General features: G+C 49.5%; 1 protein-coding gene across 1 annotated transcript in view; it reads right to left on the reverse strand.

Moving 5' to 3' along the window:
• Nucleotides 1–2,882: 2,882 nt before the first annotated feature.
• The window catches only part of DIS3L2 (DIS3 like 3'-5' exoribonuclease 2), a 157,308-nt gene continuing 139,693 nt past the window's right edge, over nucleotides 2,883–20,497 (reverse strand). Inside the window, exons 12-17 of the mRNA XM_032224928.1 lie at nucleotides 19,154–19,282; nucleotides 17,659–17,806; nucleotides 16,412–16,542; nucleotides 13,980–14,084; nucleotides 11,561–11,662; nucleotides 2,883–3,807 (exon numbers count right to left, since the gene is read on the reverse strand). Coding sequence (XP_032080819.1) covers nucleotides 3,709–3,807; nucleotides 11,561–11,662; nucleotides 13,980–14,084; nucleotides 16,412–16,542; nucleotides 17,659–17,806; nucleotides 19,154–19,282 — 714 coding nt within the window. The 3' untranslated portion in view covers nucleotides 2,883–3,708. The remainder of the gene's footprint in view (nucleotides 3,808–11,560; nucleotides 11,663–13,979; nucleotides 14,085–16,411; nucleotides 16,543–17,658; nucleotides 17,807–19,153; nucleotides 19,283–20,497) is intronic.

A 20,497-nucleotide genomic window follows, 5' to 3' on the forward strand; every position in this document is an offset into this window, starting at 1 on the left:
AGCTGGACATCTCGGAGTTGACGTCTACCCAGCTTAGAATGGCAAAAGTTTAGAAATGTTGTTCTTGTTGTGGCCTGCCAGCGGCCAGTAGAGCTGGCAGGAGATTCAGACAGTGAGGAGGTTGGGGAGGAAGATGGGCCAGTCCTGGAGTCTGGGGAAGGCTCTGAGGAGGGCTCTGCGTCGGAGGCAGAGAGGGGGCCAGAGCTGTTTGACAGTTATTAGGTACTTTCAGAGTCAGACATAAGTGAGGCAGAAGAACAGCTGGAGCCTGTTCCCAGTGTGTGCATACGCAGAGTTGCCAGATGAAGGGAACAGCTAAAGAACAGGGGTCGACTTGGGAGTATGGCACCTCCCAGAGGGAATAAAAGAGGAGCGAAAGGGGAGTGGAGTTTGCAGGAGACAATTAGTTTGCTTAATTGATTCGTGACTCTCTGAGGCTCCTTGCCAAGTTCTGCAGATCTCGGCCTGGCAGCTCTCCAAGCCAGATAAGGTCTGTGACTGTAAATCCTCCTTTTGAAAGACTTTGCTGGACGTGAGTGAGCAGAATTCACAGTCAATTAATAAAAGGGGTTTTTGTCGGGACAAAGAGTTGGCTTCGTGCTCTCGGTCAGAACTGTTCTAGAGCAGAGCTGGGCCTGGACGGCTTCTTGATGACCTCTGGACTTCAACTCCCAGAATTCCTGAGCCAGCATAATATAATCGATCAATCGATTGCCCTCTGGAATGAGATACGTGCTAATTTCCCTCCGAGGCTCAACTGATGTCCTTTTGAGCCAACTTGGCACCTATACCTACCTCCCCCTCCTGCCACATGGCCCTCGTACCAGTCCACCCTTGTCAGAAGGCTCTCTTCCTACAAATACCCCATAAAGCCATGATGGCAAATCTATGGCACAAGTGGCACGCAGAGCCCTCTCTGGGGCACATGAGCTGTTGCCTCAGCTCAGCTACACCACACATTCATGCACGCCTCACCCCTGCCATCCATGCGCAGGGGGTGGGGCGCATGCTGGAGACACCTGCGCATGTATGGGGTGTGTGCGGTGTCCCCCACCCCGCATGCCGTTTTTGGTCTCAGGAGGCTTCTGGGAGGCCTGCTAGGTCCAAAATGGACTGTGTGTGTGTGTGTGTGTGTCACGCATGCATTGCATTATGGGTGTGGGCAGCGTATGCGCAGTCATGCACACTTTCGGCACACAACAACAAAAAGGTTATCCGTCACTGCCATAAAGGCAATGGCCCATTTACGACCTGTGGACTTCAACTCCCAGAATTCCTCAGCCAGCCAGGCTGACTCTGAGGTGGCATGCTTGCTCAGGAATTCTGGGAATTGAAGTCCACTGGTCGTCAATAGCAATAGCAATAGCAGTTAGACTTATATACCGCTTCATAGGGCTTTCAGCCCTCTCTAAGCGGTTTACAGAGTCAGCATATCGCCCCCCCAGTCTGGGTCCTCATTTCACCCACCTCGGAAGGATGGAAGGCTGAGTCAACCTTGAGCCGGTGAGATTTGAACCGCTGAACTGCAGATAACAGTCAGCTGAAGTACTGCACTCTAACCACTGCGCCACCTCGGCTCTTCAAGCCGAGTCAAGGGGGCAATGGCTGCCCATCCTTTGCCATAGAAACTTTTCGTTACCTACCAAATTCGTGGCACTGAACCACAGAATTTCCCAACATCTCCCACGCCAGTGGCACTTAACGGCTACTCCCCTTTGTCCTGGTGGTATACAGGTAGTCCTCGATTTATGACAATGGGGCCCAAAATTTCCTTTGCTAAGCAAGACCATTGCTAAAGTGAGGGTTTTGCCCACGCCTTACGACCTTTCTTGCCACAGTCGTTAAGTGAATTGTTGCAGTTGTTCAGTCAGTAAACAGGGCGGTTAAGTCAACCTGGCTTCTCCATTGACTTCGCTCGGTAGGTCGCAAAACGGGATCACGTCACGTGACCCCCGGGAGGCTGCAACCGTCGTAAATAGGAGTCAGTTGCCAAACCTTTTGAATGGTTAGATTACCGTATTTTTCGGATTATAAGACGCAGCAAGGTTCTGAAGAGGAAAATTAAAAAAAAAAGTTTTTGCACTCTGCAAAACCTTCCAAAAATGGCCTGTTTTTTTACAAAATCAGGCTTGTTTTTTTTCCAAAAAAGGGGCATGAATATCCTTAGGAGGTTTGTAGAATGCTCCGGGCCCCCCACCCAAAAAACGAGCAAAAAACAGCCTGTTTTTTGCAAAAACGGGCCGATTTTTTGTCACAAAAAGGGCATGGTTAGCCTTTAGGAAGCTTATAGAGTGCTGCTGGGGGCTGGGGGGGGGCAAAAAGGCCCATTTTTTGCTAATTTCTGCCCTCCCCAGCCCCCAGGAGCACTCTACAAGCCTCCTAAAGGCTCTGCATGGCCATTTTGGTGAAGGGGGCGATGTTTCGGGTGGCAAAAAAATGCTGTATTCGGTGTATAAGACTCACCCAGATTTTCAGCCTCTTTTTTGAGGGGGAAAAGGTGCGTCTTATACTCCGAAAAATATGTGTAATTCGCAGGGATGCTGAAATGGTCGTAAGTGTGAATAACAGTCCTTAAGTTCTACTTACAGTGCCATTGCAGCTTTGAATGGTCACTAAACAAATCGTTGTGAGGAATCCCTCTACTTCATTGGGGTTTGCTAAAGGAGACGTTTCACACGGCCATGCTGGAAGGCCTCAGTTTACGACCGTAATTGAGCCTGGCGTTAGGCTTGTAAGTCTTGCCTGGCAATTAAGTGGCTCACCATAAGACCGCACCCAATTTCGACTTTTATGGCGGTCATTAAGCAAAGGCAGTGGCCCCGAAAAGAAAAGCGAGTGCAAGGTAGATTTTTGTCGTAAAAGAAAACACAACGAAAGCCGAGTTTAAGAAGGATTTCCGGGAATTTATTTCATCGTAGTTTTCCAGTTTTATTCTTTATTAGGATTTCTGGGGGAAGAGCAAAGATTGCTCACTCTCTCCAAACTCTTGTGGCCTAATAAAGAGGTTGTTAAAACACACACACATATACACAAAGCCGATTTAAGTTGCAGCTTTGCGAGAGGTGGAGGAGTGGAAATTGAGCAACACAACTCCATTACAGAGATCATAACTTTCTCTCCCGTCCCGTTTATCCGACGGATGTGGGAGCTACGGAAGAGAGCCACAGACGGGGAAACCGTGAGCCTCCAAGGCTGAGTAAGAGGTGATTTTACACCAAGGTGGAGCGCCCCGCGCAGGCCAGATACAACAAGAGAGGTGCTCCGCTCAATACACCCTCCTCCCCAAATTCATCTAAGAAGATGGCAAGATGGCTGGTTCACACTTCCAAAGAATTGATGCCTTCCCGCTGGAAATGGATGAGTCTCACCAACCAGCTTGAGTAAAAACCAAGGGTAACCACCCCGAGAAGGTCAAATAAGTCAAGATGGCGGCTAAAGTCTGCAAGGGAAGCCCTATCCGTTGTTGTTTTTTTTAAATGTGGGCCTTAAAGCTTGCAGGGCTGCGGCCGCCATCTTGCCTTGGCCCTCCCCTCTCGTTAAAAACAAAAAACCCATTACCCAAGAAACAACATTTGTCAAAATTAAAATTGAAATTAAAAATCTCGGTTCTTTTCCCCAGGAGCCGAGTTCGGGATATCTGTCGATATTAGTGGGGTTTTTTTTGGGGGGGCAAATAAGACAGGATTGGTGATCGGAAGTCGGGCCTGGTCATTCTTGGCTGCCGGGCCTCTTCAGCACTGCGCTGTACTTCGTGGCTCCGTTTTCGGCTCTCAGGACGACGTCCACCAAGGCGAATATGGAGATGACCTTGAGCGGGAGAGAGAAAGCCAAGCCAAAGTTTAGTTGGATCTCTGGGACGGGATGCTTGTCAAATCTCAGGATTTATTGCCGCAAGAGTCACATCTATCGTTGCTACAGGTAGTCAGGTACAGATTAACAGAGTTGGAAGGGACCTTGTAGGTCATCTAGTCCAACCCCCTGCCCAAGCAGGAGACCCTACACCATTTCTAACAGATGGCAGTCCAGGCTCTTCTTGAAAGCTTCCAGTGATGAAGCTCCCATGACTTCCGAAGGCAACTTCTGTTCCACGGGTTGATTGTTCTCCCTGCCAGAAAATTCCTCCTTATTTCCATGTTGAATCTCTCCTTGATCGGTTTCCACCCATTATTCCTTGTTTCATCTTCGGATGCTTTGTAAAATAGCTTGACACCCCCCCTCCTCTCTGTGGCAGCCCCTCAAATATTGGAAGATGCTCTCCTGTCTCCTCTGGTCCTTCTCTTCACTAGATTACCCATGTCTCTCTCTTTTCTTTTTTTATTATTTTTTCTTTCCCTCCCTCCCTGCCTTCCACTTCCTTCCTTCCTTCCTTCCTTCCTTCCTTCCTTCCTTCCTTCCTTCCTTCCTTCCTTCCTTTTCTTCTCTCTCTCTCTCTCACTCTCTCTCTTTTCTTTCTCTTTCTTGTGCTTTATAAAATAGCTTTCCCTCCTCCTCTCTGGGGTAGCCCCTCAAATGTTGGAAGATGCTCTCCTGTCTCCCCTGGTCCTTCTCTTCCCTAGACTAGCCATGTCTCTCTTTTTTCTTTTTTTATTATTTTTTCCTTCCCTCCCTCCCTGCCTTCCCCTTCCTTCCTTCCTTCCTTCCTTCCTTTTCTTCTCTCTCTCTCTCTTTTCTTTTTCTTTCTTGTGCTTTGGAGAATAGCTTGACCCCCTCCTCTCTGGGGTAGCCCCTCAAATACTGGAAGATGCTCTCCCGTGTCCCCTGGTCCTTCTCTTCCCTAGACTAGCAATGCCCAGTTCCTGCAACCATTCGTCCTGTTTTGGCTTCCAGTCCCCTAATCATAGTCTTTGACTTATAACAGTTTGTTTAATGACCAAAGTTACAACTGCACTGATTACGACTGTTTCTCACACTTTACAACGGGTGGACCATCTCCCTGGACAGGTGATCAAAATTCAAACGCTTGGCAACTTTTGTTCCACTGATTGATTGTTCTCACTGTCAGGAAATTCCTCCTCAGTTCTAAGTTGCTTCTCTCCTTGATTAGTTTCCACCCATTGCTTCTTGTTTTGCCCTGAGGTGCTTTGGAGAATAGCTTGACTCCCTCTTCTTTGGGGCAACCCCTGAGATATTGGAAGACAGCTATCATGTCTCCCCTGGTCCTTCTTTTCATTAAACTAGACATCCCCAGTTCCTGCAACCGTTCTTCCTATGTTTTAGCCTCTGTTTACACAACCAAGGATTGTATTAGCTTGAACCCCTTCTTTGGGGGGGGGGGTCTTAGAGGCTTCCCCATTCCAAGAGCCTGGAAGAAGCACATGTGTCTGAGATAGGGTCTCCAGCTTGAGCAGGGGGCTGGACTAGAAGACCTCCAATGTTCCTTCCAGCTCTATTCTATTCAAATATAATAGAACTCCAAATAGAAGAACAGAGTTGGAAGGGACCTTGGAGGTCTTCTAGTCCACCCCCCTGCCTAGACAGGAAACCCTACACCACTTCAGACAAATGGCTATCCAACATCTTCTTAAAAACTTCCAGTGTTGGGGAATTCACAACTTCTGGAGGCAAATTCTGTTCCACTGATTAATTGTTCTGTCAGGAAATAATAGCTTGACTCCCTCTTTGTTGGGGCAGCCCCTGAGATATTGGAAGACTGCTATCATGTCTCCCCTAGTCCTTCTTTTCATTAAACTAGACATACCCAGTTCCCGCAACCGTTCTTCCTATGTTTTAGCCTCCCCTAATCCTCTTTCTTGCTCTTCTCTGCACTCTTTCCAGAGTCTCCACATCTTTTCTACATCGTGGCAACCACAACTGAATGCCGGATTCCAAGTGTGGCCTTTCCAAGGCCTTATAAAGTGGTATTAACCCTTCATGTGATCTTGATTCTATCCCTCTGTTGATGCAGCCTAGAACTGTGTTGGCTTTTTTGGCAGCTGCTGCCCACGGCTGGCTCCTATTTAAATGGTTCTCCACTAGGACTCCAAGATCCCTCTCCCAGTTACTACTATTGAGCAAGGTGCCACCTATACTGTACCTGTGCATTTCGTTTTTCTTGCCTAAATGTAGAACCTGACTCTTTTCACCCTTGAATTTCATTTTATTAGATAGTGCCCAATGTTCAAGTTTGTCAAGATCCTCCTGTATCTTAAGACCTTATTCTATGTGCAGCAGGTCCCCTGCTATTTCCTGGGAGGAAGGAGGAGGATATGCCCCACGGGCAACTGCCATCCATGCGGAGGGGCCTCGTGGAGGTCACTCCCGCAAACCCTGGTTCCCGTGCCCCTTCTCTTAGCGGCGATCCAAGGGCTAGCAAGACCGTGACAGAAACAAAGACAGAACTTCTGGCTCTCTCTGGATCAGCTGAGCCGCGGACCGAGGTTAAGGGGCCTCCTGCACCTCAAAAATAATAAGACCTCCCCGCAAATGAGGCCAAGAGCTTATTTCGGGGGTCAATAGCAATAGCAGTTAGACTTATATACCGCTTCATAAGGCTTTCAGCCCTCTCTAAGTGGTTTACAGAGTCAGCATATCGCCCGCACAGTCTGGGTCCTCGTTTTACCCACCTCGGAAGGATGGACGGCTGAGTCAACCCTGAGCCGGTGAGATTTGAACAGCCGAACTGCAGAACTGCAGTCAGCTGAAGTAGCCTGCAGTGCTGCATTTTAACCACTGCGCCACCTCGGCTCTCCACTGCGCCACCTCGGTCAAAAGAAAATAGGAACCTGTCTTGTTTTTGGGGAAACTGAGTAACTTAACAGCTGCAGTTGTGGTTCACTTCACAACGGTGGTAAAAAAAACCTCTCCAAATGGGGCAAAACTCCCTGAACAAATGCCTCGCTTAGCAACATAGATTTGGGGCGGTGACTGCGGTTGTAAGGCGAGGGACGCCTGTATTGCAAGGCGTAAACATATCTCATTCAGGAGCAAACGTAGCTGTCATTTTTTCCTGGCATCGCTAAAGCCCTCTGTCCCTACCAGCCTTCTCGGAATCAGAATTGCAGGCAAAGTCCGGCTTTCTATAGAAACACATGGTTAATTATTTCTGATCCTCTTCCAGGCCACTATCAGCATTTGTCATTTTTACAGCCACTTTACCCTCGGGTTAATGTGTTTCGGTTGCCAAGGAAATCAGCTGGTGGGGCAGTCGGTAAGTTTACTTCACCTGATTGTCATGGCGGCGTGTGCAATGAAATTAAATGCAAACTTCAGTGCACGTTATAACTATTGAAAAGATAATTTGTATTTGTATTTATTTGTCTTGTATGCCGCTCACTCCTGAAGGACTCGGGGCGGCTCACAATAGACAAGGGAAAGGGGGAAAACTGGACAAAGACAACACTTTAAAACAAAAACCGTAACATTCACAATTTCCGTGGGACTGGATGTTTCACAAGCCCCCCCCCGGCCTGCTGGAGCAGCCAGGACTTGGTGGCTTTGCGGAAGGCCGGGAGGGTAGTAAGGGTCCGGATCTCCACGGGGAGGTCATTCCAGAGGGATAAAACACTAAAACGCATCTTTTGCATTCTGTACAATTGAATGAAAAAACCCTGATATTGCATTCATATTGCACTATTCCAGGGGTCGGCAAAGTTAAAGCACTCAAAGAGCCATTTGCACCCGTTTCCCATCAAAAAGAAAACACCGGGAGCCCCAAAGGTCCTAACCGGAAGCCTCCCGTTCAATTCTGGAGCCGACCGGAAGTTTAGTTCCCCCACCATAGAGTCTGCTCCTGGCGCGGCGTCCTTTTTCCTCTATCTGTCATAACCGAAAGCCCTAACAATTGTGGAGGCAACTGGAAAACCCTCCCTAGCAATAGAGTCTTCTCCTGGCGCATCGTGCTTCTCTCCCCCCCACACCACCACCGGAAGCTCCTCTCAAAATTGTGGCGCCAACTGGTGACGGAGCCGCAGCAGAGAGAGGAAAGAGCCACATGCGGCTCCAGAGCCGCAGTTTGCTGCCCCTTGCTCTATACGATAGAATTCAGTATGGTTACTGCAGTGGGAGGGAAGCTGTTTTTCAGCCTATTTGTCCTTGTTTTTCATTGTCCTCTACTGTCTTTCTTTTGGGACTGTCCATGGCAGAGGTGGGTTCCTACCGGTTCGCACCAGTTCGGTAGAACCTGTTCGTCAAACCTACCGAACCGGTTAGAAGAGGTTCCACCAGTGGACCCGGAAAGCAGGCCACACCTACAGAAGAGGTTCCAAAAGTTTTTGAAACCCACCACTGGTCCTTGGATATGATTATTCTACACTATCATGCTCCTATTTATAAAACTCAGTGCCTCTGTGAAAGGTAAGGATGACTACTGCGTTTGTGGTGCAATCAGAACATTGCGTGTGTTGAAGTTGTTTTAACGCAAACCAAAGATGCCTTTTAAAAAACACGTTTACATCATATTCTTATGCATGCCGGTGCTGTGTGTGAGGTAATTTAAGGTGGTTCTGACAAGTGTCGTCGGCATCTTCATATCCGGTCACATGGGCGGCAAGCCACTCCCACCTGGTCACATGGGTGGCAAGCCACTCCCACAAAGGAGGCCACACCCACAGAATAGGTTCGAACAATTTTTGAAACCCACCACTGGTCCATGGGGTCTTCATGGCAAAGATACTGGTGTGGGTTGCCAATTTCTTTTCCATCACATTTTGCCAGGACTCTCTGCTATGACCCACCCATCTTGGGCACGGCATAGCTCATTGCTTCATCGAGCTACCCGAGCCCCTTCACCACGACAAGGCAGTGACCCATGAAGGTGATCATGGGAAAGTCAGGGGCAAGAGGAATCAAAAGTTGGATTTAAAATTTCCGGGAGAAATATCAACAGCCTCCGATATGCAGAGGGTACCACTCGAATGGCAGAAAGTGAGGAGGAACTAAAGAGCCTCTGGATACAGGCGAAGGAGGAGAGTGCAAAAGCTGGCTTGAAACTCAACGTTAAGAAAACTAAGATCATGGCATCCAGCCCTCTCAATTCCTGGCAAATAGATGGGGGAGAAATGGAGGGAGTGACCGGTTTAATTTCCCTGGGCTCCGAGATCACCGCAGATGGAGACATGCAGCCAAGAAATTAAGAGACGCTTGCTCCTGGGGAGGAAAGCGATGGCAAATCTAGAGAGCCAACTAAAAAGCAGAGACATCACCCTGCCAACAAAAGTGTGTCTAGTCAAGGCTACGGTTTTCCCAGTTGCAAAGGATGGCTGTGAAGGTTGGACTGTAAGGAAGGCTGAGCGCCAAAGAATGGAGGCCTCTGAACTCTGGTGCTGGAGAAGAAGACTCCTGCATTGAGTCCCTTGGACTGCAAGGCCATCCAACTGGTCAGTCCTGGAGGAGATCAACCCTGGCTGCTCTTTAGAAGGCCAGATCCTGAAGAGGAAACTCAAATCCTTTGGCCACCTAAGGAGAAGGAAGGACTCCCTGGAGAAGAGCCTCATGCTGGGAACGATGGAGGGCAAAAGAAGAAGAAGGGGACGGCAGAGAAGGAGGTGGCTGGATGGAGTCACCCAAGCAGTCGGCATGAGCTTAAATGGACTCCAGGGGACGGGAGAGGACGGGAAGGCCTGGAGGAACATTGTCCATGGGGTTGTGATGGGTCGGACATGACTTTGCAACTCACAACATCTATCTGTCTATCTGTCTATCTGTCTGTCTGTCTGTCTGTCTATCTATCTATCATCTGTCTATCTATCTATCATCTATCTATCTATCTATCTATCTATCTATCTATCTATCTATCTATCTATCTATATCTATCTATCTATCTATCTATCTATCTATCTATCTATCTATCTAATCTATATCTCAAGTACTTTGGCCACCTAAAGAGAAGGAAGGACTCCCTGGGGAAGATCCTCACGCTGGGAACGATGGAGGGCAAAAGAAGAAGAAGGGGACGGCAGAGAAGGAGGTGGCTGGATGGAGTCACCGAAGCAGGTGGCGTTAGCTTAAATGGACTCCAGAGGATGGTAGAGGACAGGAAGGCCTGGAGGAACGTGGTCCATGGGGTCGCAATGGGTCGGACACGGCTTCGTAACTAACAACCACCACCATCTGCCAGATGGTAAATAGTTTCAAAAAAGGGTGGACTTTGCACCAATCACCAGGAGACTGGTTCCCGTATTTTGGCTGGCAGGAGGCGTCTGTCCCGTCTCTCCCACTCCCTCCCTGTTCCCCACCTCCCTTCCCCACCAGCCCATGGAGAACGACACTGCTGATTCAGCCCTTGACAAAATCCAGTTTTTAGGACAATGTGATGAAAAGCCATAATACAAATTTACTTACATTTAGTTATGCTTCACATATAAAAAGAATGCAATTATAGCTATACTCAATGAAGGTTTAATAATTATAATAACTGTACACATCAGTGGTAGTCAACCTGGTCCCTACCGCCCACTAGTGGGCGTTCCAGCTTTCATGGTGGGCGGGAGGGGTTTGCTGTAACTCTGCTTTATAAATTTTATAAAGTTACTTCCCTACTTTATAAATCACCATTACTGTGGAACCGGTGGGCGGTTAGAAAATTTTACTACTAACAGAGATACAAAAGTGGGCGGTAGGTATAAAAAGGTTGACTACCCCTGCTATACACATATATATTAGATTGATGATATTAATAATGGGGGGGGGAAAAACATGGAATTGGAAATTATTAGAGAATGTTGCCAATACTAAAATAATAGAATGACTTAGAACAGGATATAAAAAACACTTTATTATTAGATATATTGAAGATCGTGACCCGAAAAAAACGCGCACGACAAAAGCGCACCGGCAAAACCACGTCGCTAAAACCACAACGTCATCAACGCGGCGACAACAGCGCGGCGACAACAGAGCGGCGACAGAAGGGCGATTTAAGTTAAGGTAAGGGTTAGGTTTAGGTTTAGGGTTAGGGTTACGTTTAGGGTTAGGTTGAGGTTTACAGCGCGCTTCTGTCGCCGCGCTGTTGTCGGCGCAATTCAGCGCTCGTTCATCGGAGCGCTTTAGAACTCGCGGTTTTGTCCCCACAGTTTAGTTGGGCGCGCTTTTGTCAGTGAATCATTGAAGATGATAGAATGAATTATTGCAATATAAATGTATTCATATTTGGAGTGCCTTGTTTAAATTGAAGAAACAATAGTGATAATCAAACAAATGAAATACTATAATAATAATGTATACAAAGATATTTGATTGAGGACATGTGGCTTTAGATAAAAGTTTAAGCTGATGACTATGGAAAGGACGCACCGAAACCTTGTAAACAATCGGTTACACTGTACGTAATTGAGGATGTTTTTATGTTTGTGTTTGTTTAAAAATAAAAATTTTATTTAAAAAAAAAGGGGGGAAAAAAAGAAATCCAGTTTGACACCCCTGATCTAGAGGAAGATACAAAATCAGAGATGGGGAAAAAACCCCAATCGAATTCTTGGTCACTGAGATTGCGCCATCAGAAACTCGGCCAGTGGTCCTTGACCGAATGGCACCAGGGCCTCACTCAGGACGAACCAGGTGGGAAGGAGGGCGAAGGTGGGGAGGGAGGGAGGGAGGGAGGGAGAGAGGGAGGGGCCAACATTACCTGCCGCGGGGCCTCCTGCTCCGCGCTCTGCGGTTCCCACACCAGCGACAACTGTGGCTTTTTCCCCACTTTTTGGAACTGGAACCCCACCAACGGCAGAGCCTGCAAGGCAACGGGAGATGGAGTCAGCGGGCGGAGCAGGATGGGAGATGGAGTCAACGGGGAGGGGGTGGGAGGGGCAGGAGGCAGAGGGGTATCAAGCAGTGAGGAATTCCCCCCCCCACGCACAAATGAGAGACACCCCCGTCTACGTATAGGCGGCCTTTCCCACCCCATTCTGTATTTTGCACACTTCTATTCTATTCTCAGAATTACCCCCGGGGGTAAGATGGACGGCGGATAAATTTAATAAATAAGTACTGTATTTTTCGGAATAAGATGCTCTGAAGTATAAGACGCACAATGCCAAAAGTGGGGGAGGGGGGAGGTTTGCTGGTCACACGTACATGCGCGGGGTTGGGTGGGTCGTGCGCATAGCATTATGGGTGCGGCACACCTGCGCCCGACCCCCCTGTGCTCCCCCCCTCCACCTTTGGCACAGGAGCCAAAAACGATTAGCCGCCATTGACCTATGTGGTGCGTTCTCTGCCTTGAGTTACTTCTAATGCATGGATGTTCAAACTCAGGGCTTGGGCGGGGGGGGATGTTCCCAAAACTTCCAGTTGGGCCATTGGGGGTGTTTCGTGCCCTCTCCAGCCTCTGGGGGTTTCCCTGAAGCTTGGGGAGGGAGGAAACGGCCTTCCCTGGCCCTCCAGAAGGGCGGAAAATCAGCTGGCTGGCGCGCGCATGCAGCCCGGAGCTGACACCCGCCATGCCAGCAAATATGGCTCCGCGTGCCACATGTGGAATGCGTGCCATAGGTTTGCCGTCATGGGTGTAGGGACTCCTGGTAGGTAGGGCCGGGGGTTGGACTAGATGACCTACAAGTTCCCTTCCAATGCTGTTAAATCTGTATCCATCTGTATCTGACTGCCTGTATTTATAGATATCTCCCAAAGAAAAAAGGGAAATAAAGAATTCGGTCTAGCGTCCCATCCTGGCTCTTTCTGGCCGCTGCTAATCGGATCACTGGGGACCGACACGGCCTGCCGCAGACGAAAACCCACAAGACGCCGCCGAGTCCCGTTAGTGACAGCGGAAATGAAACCCGACATCTCCCTGTAGGATCATTGGGAGGCCAGAATTGCCTGCTTGGCAGGATCTGCGCTGCTATAATGACCACACCGGGAGGACACAACGGTCCTGGCTTCTGCGAGGGGCAGATGGAGGCACAGCTGGTACCGGCCCGGCGTCCCCAAACAGTGATCGGAGAAGGGGAGGGTGGGAGGGAGGGCGGCACACGGAACAAGGCAGGTGTTCTGACCGAGGCTTCCCCAACCTCCTCCCCAACCTCCTCACTGTCCGGATCTTCCACCAGCTCCAATGGCCGCTCGCGGGCCACAACAGTGGAAGCCCTCGTCCCTCCCCAAACAGGCTCCTGAACTGTCTTGCACGGCAGAGCTGCGATAGGGCAGGAGAGGTAGTCCTCCAGCTCCAACCGCAACTGAGCCGCACATTTCAATTGTTAAGTGAGACATCTGCTAAGCGAGGTAGGCCGAAGATCACCGACCCTTCGACAGCCCTGATTTCTAGCCAGGAAATGGATTCCAGCTTAGCAATGGAGGCCTTCCATGCTCTGAATACAGAGAGTCCTCGACTTATGACCCCAATTGAGCCCCAAGATTTCCATTGTTAAGCGAGACAGCTGCTGAATGAGTTTTGCCCCATTTTTACGCCCTCTCTTGCCACAGCTGCAGGAGGAAGAGGGGTGGGAGTCGGTCAGCATCAGGGCAACCTGGGAGCTCCGAGGGGGGAAGAGGGAATGGAGCTGGCAGAGAGAGAAAGAGAGAAGGGGGGGAGCCTGGGCCGTCCGTCAGCCCTCGGACGGAGAGTCAAGAGCCCCCAGGTCTGGAGGGGGCTGATGAGGAAGAGGAGGAACAGCTGGGTCCAATGCCTGTCATGCGGATTCGCAGAAGGCAGAGGAGAGGAGAGCAGCGGAAATCTATGGGCCTGTCATGCGGATTCGCAGAAGGCAGAGGAGAGGAGAGCAGTGGAAATCTAAGGGCCTGTCATGCGGATTCGCAGAAGGCAGAGGAGAGGAGAGCAGTGGAAATCGATGGGCCGGTCCTTGGGACAGAAGAGCCACAGGCTGCTGCTAGCGAAGCCCCACCCTAACTCTGGGGATAAAAGGCAGGGGGCAGAGATGAATAGACATGGCAGGCAACTATTCATCTCCCGGACAGACTTAGCCTAAGAGAGAAACGTTTTGCCGGTGCTCCAAATTAAGGGGATCGTTGATTCATTACAGAGGGTTTGTTGTGTTGGGGGGGGGGGGGAAGCTGGGTCAGAACCTGCCAGCCAGGGAATCGCACGGACTCACGTTGCAATAAATGCGCTTCTGGACTCCGAACCGCAGCACGAGGACGTCAAAAGCCTCACTCAGGACGCCCATCACCATGGCCTCCGACTCCAGCGGCCCACACTCCTGCGAGACACGACACACAGAAAGAGGGAGGGATGAGCCCCTTCGTTACCATCCGGGAGACTCGAACCCGGTTCCCACCCAAGCCTCCTAAACCACCCAAAATGTAGGTTGCCGAGCGAAACGGGGATTAAGTGCCCCCGTTTTGCGACTTTTCCTGCCGCCGCGATTAAGGGAGTCAGTGCAGTTGCGAAGTTAGGAGCGTGGTTGTTAAGTGAATCGGGCTTACCCGTGGTCTTTGCTTGTCAGGGAAGTCGCCAAAGGGGATCGCGTGACCCCGGGACATCGTCATAAATATGAGTCGGTTGCCGAGGGTCTGAGTTTTGATCAGGTGGCCATGGGGACGCTGCGTCAGTCGCAAGTGTGAAAAATGGGTCCTAAAGTCACTTTTTTCAGAGCCGTCGTAACTTCGAACGGTCACTAAATGGACTGATTAAATCGAGGATTGCACAAATCGATATTTTCATTGAAAAATTCGTAGGTTCCCCCCCACACACAGACACCCGAGAAAAATCTCCCCTGTGGCCCATTTGGTGATCGGTGTTTTTCTGATTGGCAGCTTTTAAGGTGTGTGGACTTCAACTCCCAACATTCCCCAGGCAGCATGAAGTCCACAGCTGAGAAACGCTACTCTACGTGTAGTCCTCGATTTACAACCATTCGTTTAGTGGCCTTTCGAAGTTACAACAGCATTGAAAAAAGTGACTTATGGCTGTTATTCATACTTATGAGCACATCCCCATCCCCATGGTCAAAGTTACAACTGTACTGAAAAAAGTGACTTATGACCGTTATTCACACTTACGACCACATCCACGTCCCCATGGTCAAAGTTACAACGGCACTGAAAAAAGTGACTTATGACCGTTATTCACACTTACGACCGCCACCACGTCCCCATGGTCAAAGTTACAACGGCACTGAAAAAAGTGACTTATGACCGTTATTCACACTTACGACCACATCCATGTCCCCATGGTCAAAGTTACAACAGCACTGAAAAAAGTGACTTATGACCGTTATTCACACTTACGACCACATCCATGTCCCCATGGTCAAAGTTACAACAGCACTGAAAAAAGTGACTTATGACCGTTATTCACACTTACGACCACATCCATGTCCCCATGGTCAAAGTTACAACGGCACTGAAAAAAGTTACTTATGACCGTTATTCACACTTATAACCACCACCACGTCCTCATGGTCAAAGTTACAACGGCACTGAAAAAAGTGACTTATGGCCGTTATTCACACTTACGACCACATCCATGTCCCCATGGTCAAAGTTACAACAGCACTGAAAAAAGTTACTTATGACCGTTATTCACACTTACGACCACCACCACGTCCTCATGGTCAAAGTTACAACTGTACTGAAAAAAGTGACTTATGGCCGTTATTCACACTTACGACCACATCCATGTCCTCATGGTCAAAGTTACAACAGCACTGAAAAAAGTTACTTATGACCGTTATTCACACTTACGACCACCACCACGTCCTCATGGTCAAAGTTACAACTGTACTGAAAAAAGTGACTTATGGCCGTTATTCACACTTATGTCCGCCACCACGTCCCCATGGTCAAAGTTACAACGGCACTGAAAAAAGTGACTTATGACCGTTATTCACACTTACAACCGCTGTCACGTCCCCATCAAAACTCTTGGCAGCTCATATTTATGATGGTTGAAGTCAGAAGTGGGTTTTACATGATTTTACCACCGGTTTGCCGTGCATCAAAAATGTCCGCGCATGCCTTCTGTGCATGCGCTTTGCTGGTGCATGCACCTCGCACGAATGCACTTTGCTCGTGCATGCACCTCGCACGAATGCATGTGGCTTAGAAAACATGGCTAAATAGAAGAGTATAGTGTTAGGTCGGGTGGGTGCCACCCACAGGTCGCCACTACCGGTCACCCAAACCGGTCCGAACCGGCTGAATGCCACCACTGGTTGAAGTGTCCCGAGGTCACGTGATTCCCTTTTTTTGTGATATTCCGACAAGCAAAACCCATGGGAATTCACTCAACTATGTTACTCACTTAGCAACTGCAGTGATTCGCTTAACAGCGGCGGCGAGAAAGTTCGTAAAATGGGCACAACTTGTCTTAACAATGATTCGTTTCATGAACGGAAATGTTGGGCTCATTTGCGGTCGTAAGCCGAGGACCGGCTGCAGACCGATGAAAGAAAGAAAGGCGATGTTTGTTCCAGCAGACAGGGACTCTGCAAACACAACACCTGGCCGATTTTCAGAGGTTCCCCTCCTTCCCCCGTGCCTGTCCCTCCCCTCCGGGGTCCCAAACGGGCCTCGAACCCTGGACCTTGACAAAGACGGCAAAGAAGAGGTCGACGCTGAGTTCCTGCACTCGCTTGGAAGCCATCTTGCGGTTGTTGCAATGCTCCGCTTGCTTCTGTATCGCGGCCTCCTCCATCTGTGGGGCAGGACCCAGCCCTTGAAAAGAGACACCTTCTGGTTGTTAGTAGCCTGGGGGAGACGTCTGCCCGCCCGCCCCCGCCGTTTCCTTGGGGTGGTAGGTACTGTGAGAAAATCTCTTCCCACACCCATTGTCAGCGTTCCAAGTATCATGTAGAATTAAATCAGAGTCCAAGGCAAAACGATCCTTAAAGTTCCAATTTAATAAAGCAGACATCTTAGCACATTGCTATGGAATCCCAATTCTGGAAATTACATCAGAATCCCAACCAGTTAGGAGACTTTGGGCCAATCACCAGGAGACTGGGAGTTCTAGTCTCACCTTAGGCATGACAGCCAGGGGGGTGACTTTGGACCAATCACCAGGAGACTGGGAGTTCTAGTCTCACCTTAGGCATGACAGCCAGGTGGGTGACTTTGGACCATCACCAGGAGACTGGGAGTTCTAGTCTCACCTTAGGCATGACAGCCAGGGGGGTGACTTTGGGCCAATCACCAGGAGACTGGGAGTTCTAGTCTCACCTTAAGCATGACAGCCAGGTGGGTGACTTTGGACCATCACCAGGAGACTGGGAGTTCTAGTCTCACCGTAGCCATGACAGCCAGGGGGGTGACTTTGGGCCAATCACCAGGAGACCGGGAGTTCTAGTCTCACCTTTGAATATGACAGCCAGGGGGGTGACTTTGGACCAATCACCAGGAGACCGGGAGTTCTAGTCTCACCTTTGGATATGACAGCCAGGGGGGTGACTTTGGAGCAATCACCAGGAGACTGGGAGTTCTAGTCTCACCTTAGGCATGAGAGCCAGGGGAGTGACTTTGGACCAATCACCAGGAGACTGGGAGTTCTAGTCTCACCTTAGGCATGAGAGCCAGGTGGGTGACTTTGGGCCAATCACCAGGAGACTGGGAGTTCTAGTCTCACGTTAGGCATCTCTCTCTCTCTCTCTGTCTCTCTCGTGAGTGAATGAATGAAGGGCATTAAGTTGAGGAAAGACACTCTAATGAAGGGGAGTCCGACCTTGGCAACTTTAAGACTTGTGGACTTCAACTACCAGAATTCCCCATAGATCTTAAAGCTGCCACGGTTGGAGACCCCTAGAGCCAGCTAGCCCATCATCCTGAAAAACTCACCCAGCGAAGCCGAAAGTAGCCGGTGCACCATGATGTCCGGAAACCGGCGGATGGGCGACGTGAAATGGGTGTAGAGAGGCACGTTGAGGGCATAGTGGCGGAAGAGGGCTTCGTCCTTCAGCATGCCGGTGCAGAAATAGACCGCCATCTGCAAAGAGGAGGGATGGATGGATCAGAAGCCACCAGCAACGGGGCTGGGAAGGAAGATGGAGAGGCCTTTCTGGCATGGCTGACGGTGAAAGAAGCTGCAAAGTTTTAGGAAGAGGAGGAGTAGGTGGGGAAGAGATACTCGGAGGTCTCTCTCCATCTCAGGGAACGTGGAGATCTGGGTGCCAGTCCAGGAAAGGCTTTGTAACAGGGGGATTCAACCTCGGCAACTTTAAGGCTTGTGGCTGGGGAATTCTGGGAGTTGAAGCCTATCAGAGTATGAATGTTCATAGACTGGAATAGACATAGCAATAGCAATAGCAGTTAGACTTATATACCGCTTCATAGGGCTCTCAGCCCTCTCTAAGCGGTTTACAGAGTCAGCATATCGCCCCCACAGTCTGGGTCCTCATTTCACCCACCTCGGAAGGATGGAAGGCTGAGTCAACCTTGAGCCGGTGAGATTAGAACCGCTGAACTGCAGATAACAGTCAGCTGAAGTGGCCTGCAGTACTGCACCCTAACCACTGCGCCACCTTGGCTCTTCTGACTTGGTAATAGGTCAGTCAATGAGGGCTGTTTGGAAACTGAATTAGTATTTGCTGAGTGAGCAACAAGGAGACAGAAAGGAGCCTGGGCGTGGCTTAGCTCTGCAGCTCTGAGTCTGTGCTGAGCTCTAAACTAGTCTGCTGCTCTGAACTGAAACTGAAACTGTTCTCTCCTCTGCCTGTGGTTTGCTTCTATTTTTTACCTCGTTTGGAAAAACCTGCTTTTGGTATTGTATATTTACTTCATGTGTTATGTTATACTTAAAGAGAAGTTAATGAATCCTGCTGAATCAGTTACCTGTGCTCCTGAGGGGCTGGGGAGGGCAGAAATGAGTGAAGAATGGGCTGTTTTGTGCCCCCCACCAGCCCCCAGGAGCACTCTATAAGCCTCCTAAAGGCTAGGCATGCAATTTTTTTTTTTGGGGGGGGGGGGAGAGGCTCTTTTTGGGAGGTCTGCAGAGTGCAAAAACTTTTTTTTAAAAAATTGCCTCTTCAAAATCTTGGTGCGTCTTATACTCCGAAAAATACGGTATATTAATGGAATAGCTTAACATAAACCAGAAACCTCCTCTTAGCCCAGGCCCCCAGTTATAAGCCTTGTGCTGGGATGAGCAGCAGACAAATGGCGTGAATAAAATCAAATTCAAGATCAAACTAACTCTCCTGTCCGTTAACTCAGGGCCGCTGGCTTCTGCACCAACCGCATTGGTCTGTTAGAGGCCGCCTCCACCACCTGCATTGCAATGCCCCCGTTGGGCAGGGAGGGGGGTCCTTCGGGAGGGCCCCTCCTTCCTTCCTACCTGCATGGGACGAGAGAACATGTTGGTCAGCACCTCCTTCCTCGCCTCGCTGTATTGGTCATTCCCAAAGGTTTCGTTCAGGCTTTTCTGGAAGAGGAAGAGAGAGAAACAGACACGGACGTTAGGAGTGGATCAAAGGTGGCTTGCGTCAGAATATTCATGAACGGGAATAGGACATGGTAACAGGTCAGCCCTTTGGGGACTGGCTGGAACAGGATTATGGTAACCAGGTCAGCCAATGTATGGGCACGGCAACTGGGTCAGCCAATGGGAACTATTGGGAGACTGAGAGCCAATCCCAGGTGGCTAGGAGCCTGGGCGTGGCTTACCTGTGTAGCTCTGAGTCTGTGCAAGAGAACTAGTCAAGTCTGCCTGCTCTCTGAATTGAAACTGGAAACCAGCCTCTCCTCTCTACCCCGTTGGAAGAATCCGCTGTGGGTATTGTACATTTATTCGTGTGTTGTTGTGTATGTAAACAGAAGTGAATGAATCCTGCTGAATCGGTTATCTGTGGGTGCTTTCTGGATTTGATTTTCTGCAACGAACTCTCTGACCCTTTGCAGGTGGAGTGGGCGGTTGCTCATTTCCTTTTGGTCTAGAAACCAGGAGAGGGTGAGTTCTAGTCCCGTCTTCGACATGAATGCTGGCTGGGGGACTTTGGGCCAATCACCAGGAGACGGTGAGTTCTGGTCCGGCCTTAGTGTAAGCCGTACCACAGGTGATGTTATCTAGCTGGATCATGAAACAACTGTAAGGAAACATCCATGCTCAGAAAGCACCAAGGACCCCACTGTCCTCCTCCTCCTCCTCCTCCTCTTCCATCCACAAAGCCACTCCCTCTTAGCACTGATGATGTTACCTAGTTTGGTAACGAAACGTCTGCAAGAAAACCACCAAGCTTAGAGAGCACCAAGGACCCCACCTCCCACAAACCCCTCTCTTCCCACCTCCCTCTATGGTCTCCCTCTACTAACACACTCCTTTCCTTCCCTTCCTTCCCTTCCTTCCTTTCCTCTCCTCTCCTCCATTCCTTTCCCTCCTTTCCTTCCCTTTCCTTCCCTTTCCTCTCCTCCTTTCCTTTCCTTTCCTTCCCTTTCCTCCTTTCCTTCCTTTCCTTTGCTTTCCTTCCTTTCCTCCTTTCCTTCCTTTCCTTTCCTCTCCTCCTTTCCTTTCCTTCCCTTTCCTCCTTTCCTTCCTTTCCTTTGCTTCCTTCCTTTCCTTTCCTCTCCTCCTTTCCTTTCCTTTCCTTCCCTTTCCTCCTTTCCTTCCTTTCCTTTGCTTTCCTTCCTTTCCTTTCCTCTCCTTCCCTTTCCTCCTTTCCTTTGCTTTCCTTCCTTCCTTTCC

The sequence above is a fragment of the Thamnophis elegans genome, chromosome 10 (genome assembly GCF_009769535.1).
Source record: "Thamnophis elegans isolate rThaEle1 chromosome 10, rThaEle1.pri, whole genome shotgun sequence".
NCBI lineage: Eukaryota > Metazoa > Chordata > Lepidosauria > Squamata > Colubridae > Thamnophis > Thamnophis elegans.